Source organism: Podarcis tiliguerta (genome assembly GCF_965153285.1).
Source record: "Podarcis tiliguerta genome assembly, chromosome: 12".
Classification (NCBI taxonomy): Eukaryota; Metazoa; Chordata; class Lepidosauria; order Squamata; family Lacertidae; genus Podarcis; species Podarcis tiliguerta.
In genome coordinates this window covers 12,107,255-12,120,123 of record NC_139545.1, presented here as the reverse complement: position 1 = coordinate 12,120,123, position 12,869 = coordinate 12,107,255, and the positions used below count along the sequence as shown (strand labels likewise).

General features: G+C 38.9%; 1 protein-coding gene across 6 annotated transcripts in view; it reads right to left on the bottom strand.

Annotated features, from left to right (window-relative positions):
- Positions 1-12,869, bottom strand: part of ULK4 (unc-51 like kinase 4) — a 161,618-nt gene that overhangs the window by 54,067 nt on the left and 94,682 nt on the right. For all 6 annotated transcript variants that reach the window (XM_083404656.1, XM_083404654.1, XM_083404658.1 and 3 more), the window contains exons 33-35: positions 7,866-8,032; positions 6,826-6,924; positions 1,321-1,506 (exon numbers count right to left, since the gene is read on the bottom strand). In XM_083404656.1, the coding sequence (XP_083260782.1) occupies positions 1,321-1,506; positions 6,826-6,924; positions 7,866-8,032 (452 nt within the window). The remainder of the gene's footprint in view (positions 1-1,320; positions 1,507-6,825; positions 6,925-7,865; positions 8,033-12,869) is intronic.

The window sequence follows — 12,869 nt, the reverse complement described above, 5'->3', positions numbered from 1 at the left end:
CGCCAGCCCCACAAGCTCGGGGGACAGCGGGGAGGCGGAGCAGCTTGTCAATGGTTTGTGAATCTAAACATAATAGCAAAGAATTTTGATTGCTAGCTATTGGAAAGAAGAAAGCATCCCAACAAAAAGAGAATGGTTGGGGAAACTTTGCGAGAACCTGGAACTAGCAAAACTGACGGATATAATAAGGAGAAAATCCAAAACTATGGTTATGAAGCAATGGGAGTTCTTAAATGATTATTTACAAAACCAAGACTCAACTACGAAAGTGTAGTTGTGTTTAGAATAATCTTGTGCGTAATATAAAAAATACATTAATGTGTAATGCATTACACATTAATGTGTATACGTTAATGTGTAATACATTAACGTGAGACATTAAGGAAATCCAAAGAGAAAATATGAAGAACAGAGGTTCTGACGAACGGATTATTAAAAACACGTGAGGTAAACGGTGGAAGTCTTTTTTTAAAACAACAACAACAACAATTTATTTAAGGTAGATAAGGACAAGATGAAATTATACAATTGAATATAAATATAGATGCGAAACCGCTATGTATTGTGGCTATCTACTTTTAAAATTTTTCACTTATGATCTTTTTCTTTTACTTCTTTATTCTTTCTTTGTTCTTTTTTATTTTTTCTGATATCTTATCTTTCATTTCACTGCTTTATTGTGAATAGCATTTTATAGAAGTATAAATAATTGTAAATATGAAAAGAGACAAAATATTCTCTAATTTTTTTTCCTTGGTTAGATGTATTTTCTTTTTCTTTTGTATTTTCTTTTGTTGTGAATATGTATGTTTTCTAATTTGTACTTAATAAAAATATTTTAAAAATATGAAAAAAAAACATAATAGCAAACCAAAGCACAAATTGCAGTGTGCAAACCTGTTTCAAACCATGGTTTCAGAACCTTAAACTATGATTTCTGGGCTCAGATTCAGATACTAAAACAAGCTATGTTTTCATGTTGTGTCTGAATCTAGCCCATTTCTAGTATTTGCTCCCTAAAGGGACCCACCAGAGCACAATTTTGTACAGTTTCAGAAGTCACATAAAAGTGATGATGTCCACATAAGCATTTTTTTATGTAAAACGTATTTCATTATTTTGTGACACTAATATTTTAAGCTATTTATATTGTTTTTGTTAACCAACTTGTGCCTCTTAAATTACAAAGTAAGGCTTTGTATAACATATACTTGTATAAGCAGAAAAATCACCTCCTAAAAATCTACCTTAGTTTGCAGATTAGGTAATGGGCATTAGACATACTTCATGGAAATTGTAGATGTGAAGCAGGTGACTTACCAGTCTTTTAATGATTCGCAGCAGAAGCTTCTGATCTTTCACTTCCTTTTTGAACTGTAGTACTTCAGCAAAGCTGTCCATATTTTCTGGAGCCATACTATCCACGTTGGCCCCACCATAGAGTTGCACTAACAAAGACAAGCACTGTGATGCGTTCACATATATTTCATTGTCGTCACTTGGAAGCTAAAAATGAAAATAGTAAATGAAATGCAAACTTTGCTGAAGTCAGTATCCTTGGTTTCAGATGAAGCAGCAGAATTCACTTTCTAACTTTAAACAATTTCTGCTTACCCTAATTTTACTTTAATCAAGTGGCAATTATAATACAGTGCTTTAGAGCCCAATTATTCTACTACTTGTTTCATAGCATAGATATGGATACACATGGAATGCTTCCAATTGTTTAATCACATACCCTGTCCATCCCCTTCCTTCTGAGTTGAACTTCTTTGATTTAATTCTGTATCATCATGGGCATTAACCACAGTTAAGGCTAAGGGTTCCTTCGTAAACATAATCTGAAAACTTTGGTCACATGATGTCCTTCCTCTGGATTTGACAGGCTTTGCCTCCTCATCCAGGGAAAACTGTTGTCCTACCTTCCAGATCCAACTGGAAGAGCCAAACAACACCACTGTCCCATTACCTGCACTTACTAAACTTATGAAACTGCATTGCAAACCAAATACACATGCCTAATACAGGCAACAACTGGTTAATGCGTGTCTGAATGACATACTGTGCATGGTAAACCAGGAAATGACTTGAAAATGTCACTAAACACATCACTAAAAGGGTGGAACACACTTATATTCCCTTCGCAAACACGTGCAGGGGGCAGGAACGGAACCCCCGTGTGAGAAAACACATACACACACACTCTTCTTCTTCTTCTTCGGCGATCACTCATAGCCGAGTAAGATTGCCTTCCATAAACATGGTTTTAACAATGAGTCCGTAAATGACTGTGGAGGCCAATTCTGGACCCACACATCCTTCCACAGTGGGGACATTGGTTCCCGGGTGGGAGTTGATCATGGTGTGGATTTGCCAAGCGTGCCTTCCCCTTAGTATGTTTCTCCCTTGCGTTCTGAGTTCGAGTGTCTTCAAAGTCCATGACACCTAAAGGCTGTTCTCCAACTGGAGCGCTCGCAGGCCAGTGTTTCCCAGTTGTTGGTGTTTATACTACATTTTTTAGATTTGCCTTGAGACAGTCTTTAAACCTCTTTTGTTGACCACCAGCATTACACTTTCCAGTTTTAAGTTTGGAATAGAGTAGTTGCTTTGGAAGACGATCATCAGGCATCTGCACAACATGACCAGTCCAACAAAGTTGATGTTGAAGAATCATTGCTTCAACACTGGTTATCTTTGCTTCTTCCAGTACACTGATATTAGTTCGCCTGTCTTCCCAAGTAATGTGTAAGATTTTTCAGAGACACCGTTGATGGAATCTTTCGAGAAGCTGGAGGTGGCGTTTGTAAGTGGTCTATGTTTCACAAGCACGCAGTAAGGTTGGTAGTACAATAGCTTTGTAAACAAGCATTTTGGTTTCCCTACGAACGTCCCGGTCCTCAAACACTCTGCACTTCAATTGCGAGAAAGCATCACTTGCAGAGCTCAGGCGATGGTGGATTTTGGCATCAATGTTGACCCTTGTGGAAAGATAACTGCCTAGGTAGAAGTGGTTGACATTTTCCAACATTACACCATTGAGTTGGATTTGTGGTGCTGCAGAGGGGTTATTTTGTATTTGTTGGTGCAGCACTTTGGTTTTTTGGATGTTGAGCAACAGGCCAAGCTTTTTGTAAGCTTCTGCGAAGATATTTAGGATGGTTTGGAGGTCATCCTCTGAGCGTGCGCACACTACGTTGTCATCAGCGTACTGAAGGTCTATGATGGAAGTTACAGTAACCTTACTCTTTGCTTTCAGCCTGCTCAGATTGAAGAGCTTTCCATCTGTTCGATATATGATTTCTACCCCAGTGGGGAGTTTCCCTTCAACAAAGTGTAGGATCATGGCAATGAAAATAGTGAATAGAGTTGGGGCAATAACACAACCCTGTTTAACACCTGATCCCACTGTGAATGGTTCACTTTGAGAGCTATTGTTATCTGTGATTGTTGCTGTCATATTATCATGGAGGAGCTGAATGATGTTTACATATTTATCTGGGCAGCCAATTTTCAGAAGGACAGTCCGCAAGGCATTACGATTTACAGTGTCGAAAGCCTTAGTCAGGTAGATAATACAGGGATTGGTTTTGCTCTCTGCATTTTTCCTGAAGCTGTCGAGCGGTGAAAATCATGTCCACTATCCCCCTAGAAGGCCGAAAACCATTTTGGGATTCAGGAAGGGTCACCTCGGATATTGTTAAGAGACGGTTTGCTAAGATCCTTTCAAGAATTTTGCCAGCCGCAGCTAATAGAGAGATGCCTCGATAGTTTCCGCAATCACACACACACACACGTACTATGAGACCTGCTGCCAGCAGTAAAAGGTGCTCACACCCAGCCCTCGTGAGATTTGGTAGAAAGCTGAAGTTTCACTTGATCTAGTTTGTGTGAGACTTGCTCATGTTGCTGCTGCAGGAGAGTGCAATAGAACTAAGAAAAAATGGCTGACCACTTTACAAAGGTCACTCAGAGCTCTCCTTCTCTAACCCCACCAAGGACCAAAATACAAAGGGAAGAAACAGGAGAATAATTGCTTTCCTTGAATACCCTCCCTGCCCTCACCCCAAACAAAATTCCAACTGTGGGAGGGGACAGGGCGCACAGACGTTGACACATCTTCTTTTAAGAGAAGACACACAAGGAAACTAACAAGTAAAGAAATGACAACACTCCCACTAATATTTTCCCCCACCTTAGAGGCATAAAGACCTATCGCAATGGAGGCAGGTAATATCTAGAGGGTAGGATGATTCCTTCCTCAGAAAGAGAAGGCAAAGCTTCAAGACCTTGATTGTCACATCCATACATAGGATGTCATTCTATTTATAGACTGACCTCCAACACAATCACGTTAATGTTCTCTCACTTTCAGGGCACTTCCAGACAGGTCTTTTAAGGAAACTTGCCAATAGATAAGCTTACAAGTTAACATGAGCCTAAGGAAGTTTCCTCTGAGTTCAATAGGATTCGCTTAGTGCAGGGTTGTCCAACAGGTTGATCGTGATCTACTGGTTGTTCGCGGGGTAGCCCTGGTTGATCCTGGTCCATCTTCTTTGAACCCCCATGAAAACGTCCCCCCAAAAACTTTGACTTCCTAAAAAAAGCTTAACAAACGGCTTTGGGTAGATCACGCAGACTCTTGGAAGTTGAACGCTGCTGACTTAGTGTAATCTTCTCCCTGTCTCTCTCTCTCCCCCCCCCCCCCATTGTGAGTTATTTGCTCTATGACACCACTTTATACTTTTGTTTTAAAGGCTGATTGCTGTGCTAAACCTTTGCTCCTTTCCACAACAAAATCCACAGGAATGCCAGCATCAACAGGGAGTGTTGCTGTCACAAAGAAGTGAATTCACTTTGACATACTGCCACGGCACCTTACTAGTGCTATAGCACAAGAAAAGGGGGAGCATAAAGAAAATAATAATTCCACAGAGCTTGTGTGTACAGCATCTGAACAAAATTGATAATATGGGAGCTATATTATTACAATAAAATAATTATAATTTCCCCTTATATACTGCACTGGAAATATATACTGTATATGAAAGGGTCCCACAGCATGGTCTGTAGGTACATTTTGACATAACCCCTTTGGGGGGAAAAACAGGTTTGGGACTGACTGATGCCTGGAAACCTCATTGATTTCTATAACAGAAAAAGAGCAGAACATACGTTGATGTAAATACAGAATGGGAGATAATTCTCCCCTCTGACTAAAACAGAAATTTAGTAATTGTCAGATGATCCTTTTGTTTTGGCCTCAGTTACACAGCATTCATGAATTGCAAACTCTTGCAAGAAAGGTGTATGAGTACTTGAGCTGAAGCAGCAGTTTTTGCACGGATAGAGTTGATAATGCATCTAATAGCCAGAGGGAAGTCTATTTCAGCACATTAATGAGGTTACGCACAAAGAGAGCTTATTAGAACAGATAGATGTTTGTTACATCAGAAATATGACAACAGAACAAACTGTTTAACAGATGGGCTGCTGGAAGTTATGAGAATGATCATTCAACAAATATTAGGCAAAACAGAAAAGCAATTTTTCATCAGTATTATGAAATTTGTTAATTTTTTTTATTTCATCTCACTTATTAGAAGACACATAAGGTTGTATCCAACATTAGTCATACTCAGCATAGACACATTGAAATTAATTTCAGTGGATCTATTCTGAATAGAACTTAGGTGGCTACAACCCATAAAGACTGAAATATCTTAACAATATTGTTTATTGGCTTCCAAAGATCTCCCTCCTCTAAAAAACCCCACAAAACTTTATTAGCATCACTTTCTCAAAAGATATTTCTGAAATTATGCAATGTTCATACAAATTTATATTGGAGACCTGCATCTGAACATTTACTTGTTATGCCTCCATATTTATTTAGGAAACATTCAAATTTCATCCTTGATTTCTAATTGTCTTTCTGTATTCAAAACACCACAAATGCATTACCTAATTCCTTTTATTTGGAAATGCATTACCTATTTCCTTTTTTATCTGACATAAGCGGGTACGGAAGAATGAGTGTGGAAAATTAATAGTTAGTCTTATTAAACTTCAAAGGATCATTTTAAAATAAGTTAAATCATCATTGTTTTACGTTATTTAAAGCTAAAGCTAACGAAACCTTTAAGTATGCAGGTACAAATTTTGCATTGAAATATTGAATAATAAATTTTTATCTCTGAGTTTATTATTTTGGTTAGTGTTTCCAGAAATGCATCAAGGACATTATTCTGTGCATTATTTAAAGAAACTGAGTTTTGCTAAGTTTTAATACTTAGCATTTTAAAAAATAAGCAAGTTAGTCTTGAAAGAAGATGTCCAACTTGTGGTTGACACAAAGTTTACCCATATCAATGTCAAGGTTTCCATAGGCGTGCAGTGTCCCTGGGCTTCTGTTAACTATGGATAATGACTAAATGGTTGGAGGTGCAGACAGCAATCAATCCTTTACCTGAAGTAAAGATAAAACTATTGAAACATCTATATTGATCCTGAGAATGAAAGTTACAAGCTCAGGAAAAGATATGGGTAAGGGGCAGTAAGGGCATTCTTCTTAGTTAGGGCCAAGAGAATGGGAGCAAATGGAAAATACAGGAAAAAAAGACTATACTTTTAAGGAACATTTGAAGAGGGCAACTTCATCTTCTTCCTCAGTATTGGCAACTTTTTAAAAGTGGAAATGTATTTTCTGAATTATTATTTTTTAATCATCCTGTAACCTGATCTGAACCTTTCACATGGGGGTGGTGATGATCTAAATAAACTATAATTCATTCCAATCATTCTAACAGAAAATAATAAAGCTCTTACCAATGGAATAAGCAAGCTAATTAGATCTGTCAGGGGTTTGTTGATAAGCAGAAGGTCCTCAGCGGTTTGAGTGTCCCCTCCTGTGCCAGATTTCTGTGCCTTCATGAGAAAAAAGTATAATTAACCACAATATTAGAAAGAACACATCAAAAATATCACTACCACAGTCATTTCAGGATCAAGGGTTCCCTTGAAAAGCATTAATTTTTGAAAATAAATCTTTTTTATTTTATTGGTGTGTCCTTGAGTGAGTCAACTTTAGAAAGGGAAGAGTTGTTTGAGTATACATCACAAGTCTACTCCACAGTAACTTGAACAGGGCTTTCATTGTGGCAGCCCCATTTGTGGAACAGCCCAGGACCTCCACACACACTGCCCAGGATTGTACCTCATGGAGATCCCTTTGGTGTTGCAAACGCAGAGGTTTGACTTCACCCTGGAGGTACAATCCATTGTCTCTTCAGCTTGATGGATGTCAACAGTAGTTATCTAGAAATGTACTATTTTTCTGTCTCTGAAACATGCAAAATATATGAGGGTTCAAATCGTCTTGGATAAAGGGACTGGTAAAAATCAAAGAACCCATTATGAGTACTTACTACTTAAGCCAGAAAAACTTAAGCTTCAATTAACTCCCATGTAATTAATTAACCATTGTCAGTAGAACTGTGCAGACCATGGGCAGGCAAACTAAGGCCTGGGGGCTGGATCTGGCCCAATCTAAATCTGGCCTGTGGACAGTCTGGGAATCAGTGTGTTTTTATTTGAGTGGAATGTGTCCTTTTATTTAAAATGCATCTCTGGGTTATTTGTGGGGCATAGGAATTCGTTCATCCCCCCCACAAAAAATATAGTCTGGCCCCCCACAATGTCTGAGGGACAGTGGACCGGGCCCCTGCTGGAAAAGTTTGCTGACCCCTGCTGTAGACATTCACTTATTAATCTATTCAACTTCATTTGTATATATAGTGGGGAATTCAACAAGAACAATAGAAAATATATGCAATGACCCTCATTCTACCAGAAAACAGATTATATACCTGTAGTGTTAGGCGGACAATATTTGCAGTGTAGATCAGCATATGGTGCAAAATATCAAGCAAGGACAGAAGCAATGTATTTGCTGTCTTGATGTTGCTTTTATCATCTGCATCCAAGCAAAGAGCTGCAGTTTCTATTAGAAGATTACAGATGTGATGGACCAGACCTAAACAGACAAGCGTACAGAATGAATAAACACAGTATTTGCAAAGAAAATAGTTATATAGAAGAAAAAGGATATTAACCAGAATAATGTATTTCCATATAATCAATGATATTTATTATCCCATTTTCCTTTATATAAAACTCAGGCTTTAAGTTGGGGCAGGGGAACAAGCAGCCTAGTATCAAATTGACAATTGAGAGAGTGGATTCCAACTAGGAAGTCATTCACACAGGAGTGACGACAGTAGGGCAGGGGAACAGTAAAGAATAATATTCATCTGTGCAATTGTGATTATAACATAAAAAGAGAAGATGCATTGTTTATAGCTGAGAGCTGAATGCATGCACCTGAAAGAGTAGGGCAGGATATGATCATGGCTTTTGAATTTTAAAAGACACTCTATTTTTTGATACACATGAACTACTAGTTTTCAGTGGCCTGATAATAAATTTGATTCAATTATTTTCAGATTGATATATTGATAGTAATCTAAAATTACATAAGTTGTTGACATACATATATATCTGCAGACATACTCATAGAATGCTGAACACCCATTTGGCAAAATATGGACCTACGAAAAAATGCTTAGTTGGAATCTTCTCTCTTGTAACTTGAAGCCATGGGTTCAGGTCCATTGTCTGGAGCAGGAGAAAACAGGCTTGCTCACTGCTCTATGTGACAGCCCTTTAGATATCTGAAGATGGCTATCATATCTCCTCTCAGTCTCCTCTCTACCAGGCTAAACATATCCAACTCCCTCAACTGTTCCTCACAAGGCTTGGTTTCCAGACCCTTAATAATCTTGGTCATCCCCCTCTACACACATTCCAACTTGTGAATATCCTTCTTAAATTGTGGCACTCAGAACTGGACACAGTATTCCAGGTGTGATCTGACCAAGGCAGAATAGAGTGGTACTATTACTTCCCTTGATTGAGACACTAGCCCAGGCATAGGCAAACTTGGCCCTCCAGATGTTTTGGGACTACAACTCCCATCATCCCTAGCTAACAGGACCAGTGGTCAGGGATGATGGGAATTATAGTCCCAAAACATCTGGAGGGCCAAGATTGCCTATGCCTGGACTAGCCTTCTGCTGATGCCGTTTAGAACAGCATTAGCTTTTTTTGTTGCTGCATCACACCGTTGATTGATTAAGTTTGTGTTCTACTAAGACCCCAATATCCTTTTCACATGTACTGCTAGTTCCACTGAAATCAATGGACATGACTAACATGGCGCATTCGTTTCAATGGGTCTACCTTGAGAAGAACTAATTTGGCTATGCTATCCTATGCTTGATTTTGCAATGCCTTCTTAATTATCTGGAACCATTGCTGATGTAAAGTCCACATTCATTAAGCCAAGACCAACCACAGACTAAAAACCCCCTCTATTGATCTATTCACTGTAGTGAAACAGACATTTTGTGCTAGTATGAATGAGATTTTAAAAAATGGGAAAATATTCTGTTAAATAACTGCATATTTTTTAGTTGCAAACACACCATCCCTGTTAACTACTATAAATTTGGAAAATAAATTTGCCTTGTTCTTCTTTTTACAATAAACTTGCTCTATGCACACATCTTGAAAAAAGTTTAGTATCATAGTAAGTATTAGAAATGGAATAATTGTTTATCCTTATGTTAGAAGCTCACTGTGATTAAACACAACATTCATAGGAAACCCAGTGGCTGCAGGTAGCATAATGAAGGTAAGTTGGTGAACTTTACACTATGACATGCAATGTGTCAAATTTAAGTTAGTAAAACTTTTTAGTAATAAAAATCAAGATGCCAGAAGAGGAGGAAGCATTGTAAGACCATACGATTACTGAAAAATAAATCAGAATCACTCTGCTCCCTTGGGCACCACAGTGTGGAGGAATAACCCCAAGAAAGAATTATGCTGAAGAGTTTGAACATTTTTCTCTTTCTTAGACTGATTCCTTCAATCCAGCAATTCAAGAGTTAACTAGCTTACTGAATTTCCCGTAAGCAGATACTCCTGCAAACTTGTGACCTTCTAAAAGAAAACATAACACTAAAAACCAACCAGTTATGGACACAGCTGCAGTCAGTGTCTTCTGGCTGCTACAAGCATTCATTTTGGCTTGGCAAGGCCCACTACTGAATGCAAAGGCAAACCAGGGCTTCCCAGAACAGCAAGCAAGAGGAGGCTTTTTTTCCCTGCAAAGATGAGTTTTCCTGCCAACACGGGGCAACTGAGATATTTGACTCTAGCAAATGATTCAATACGTTGTCATTAGAAACTGAGGAAGCCTCAAAAACCAAGCCTATCTTTATTTTACTGGACTGTGAGCAGAGCACCTGCTGAAGCATTAATAAGAATTCTCTGAGCTGGATGGCAACATTACACATATAAAACTTCCAGCAGAGAATCCATTGTGAGGCTCAAAATCAAATAAAATCCATATGCAGCTTAGCCCTTTTATACTACCACCAGAAAACAGATAAGGCCCAGAAGACAAACAGGCATTTTAGCAAGTGACTTATGAATCACTTCACACACACACACACACACACACACACACACTCCGTATTCAAAATGCAAGATGCTTATATACATGGGAATAAAGATAATAAAGCTGAAGATTATAAAGTTTGGTATCTAGAAGGCAAACTATTAACATTCAAAACATAAGCAAGCGGACCCCAAGTCATTAAATCAGCACATACTAATTTCACTATATATTTTTCAGGCAAATTCAGCCTGCTCTAAGTTACTAGGTTTTGCAAGTATTACATTCTTCTTAAAGGTGCAATATATAATCAGAATCTCACTACAAACAGAGCTAAGTGCTCGCAGGAAAAGATCATTAAGGACTCGCTGAATACATAAATTTAGACAAAGCACTGCAAAATGATTCATTAATTTATTAAAAACTGATACGTTTCAGTATTTTACCATACTCGTTTCATAAAGTAGTTAAATAAGAAACATTACTTGAAGCCATTGTGCACTGGAAGGACATTCATAATCCATTCTTAAACATTTCTGTTATATAAATTTTATTATTTCCACAATGGGCCCATTTTTTATTTTTTTTTACATATTTGACATCCCCCCTACTTAAATCAAAATCTCAGCATTTAAATAAAATTGTTATTTGATTTCATTCTCTTTGTAGACTGCTTCTGTTAGCATTTAGAGTATGCAGCACAAATAACAGACTGTACATAGATATATTTAGGTGATGTCACCACTGCCTACAAAAAGAAACTGCAAAAACATAATTACATATCTGCACTACTCAAAACCTGTCATCAGTCAGTTTCTTTCTACAAAGCGAACATTCAGTAAGCCGAAGTAAACAATCCAGCAGAAAGTGGTGCCTATCGAATAGAAAGCTGCAAATGTGGACAGATGACCCTTTGCACTATGGTTTGCACCCTATGCAAGGCCACTACAATTATGCTCTCTCACCACATCAAGTTGCGGTGCGCAACCCTGCTTGTCACTCTTGCTATGGCAGGAGTGATGAAAGGAGCTTAGCCTTCTTCTCCGGCTCAGAGTTGGGCAGGTGGGAATTATCCTCTACAGCTGTGCTGAGCTTCAGAGGATGCAACACAACTTCAGGGAAGATCCCTGCTCCGTTCTGCAGCTCAAAGCTGGAGAAAAGGGCTTTGGTTTGCTGCTTTGCTTCGCAGCTGAGAAACTGAATGTTTCAGGGATGCCAAGCTGAATAAAATATTGGAGGGCCCAGATGAGCCCCGCCTTGCAAAATCGTTCACAAGACGCAGTGCATGCACGCCATTTGAATAATAATAATAATAATAATAATAATAGTAAGGTAAAGGGACCCCTCACCATTAGGTCCAGTTGTGACCGACTCTGGGGTTGCGCACTCATCTCGCTTTATTGGCCAAGGGAGCCAGCGTACAGCTTCTGGGTCATGTGGCCAGCATGACTAAGCCGCTTCTGGCGAACCAGAGCAGCGCACGGAAACGCCGTTTACCTTTCCGCCCTGCCGGAGCGGTACCTATTTATCTACTTGCACTTCGACATGCTTTTGAACTGCTAGGTTGGCAGGAGCAGGGACCGAGCAACGGGAGCTCACCCCGTCGCAGGGATTCAAACCGCCGACCTTCTGACCGGCAAGCCCTAGGCTCTGTGGTTTAACCCACAGCGCCACCCGCGTCCCTGCAATAACAACAACAACAACAACATATTATTTATACCCTGCCCATCTGACTGGGTTTCCCTAGCCACTCTGGGCAGCTTCCAGCAGAACACCAAAATACAATAACCTATTAAACATTAAAAACTTCCCTAAATAATGCCCATCAACTTTGGGGGGGACCCAGCCCCCTCAAATATTTTAGGGGGGGGGAGAGATCTTAGTCCCTAGGAGTTGGCTCCTATGCAAGTGCTTCAGCAATACAAAGTCTAAATAACTTGTTTTTGTCCAGCTTTGACATTCATACAGTATTTTTCGTACACTGAAGTTGAGATACATATTTGTGCAAGTAGGCAGCAAATGGCAAGACACAGATGCTTACGGTACTGTGATACTGTTGCCGTTTTTTCAGTGCCAGCGATTTTCAGAAGCAGACATGTCCCTTTTGGCACGCTATAATGATTTTGCCTGCTACTTTTAGTGGGCTTGGAATTATTTTTATGTTTTCCTCTGGCAAAACAATAGAACCTTGACTCATGCAATGAAACAGGCTGGCAATTATACTGGGACAGATGATGAAGAAGAATCAGACCTTTATAACTTGCCTAATTAATTTATAGAATCTACTAAATTAATTAGGAGAACTGCTGGTTATTTATTTATTTAGAGATTTTGATGCTGCCCTTCACAA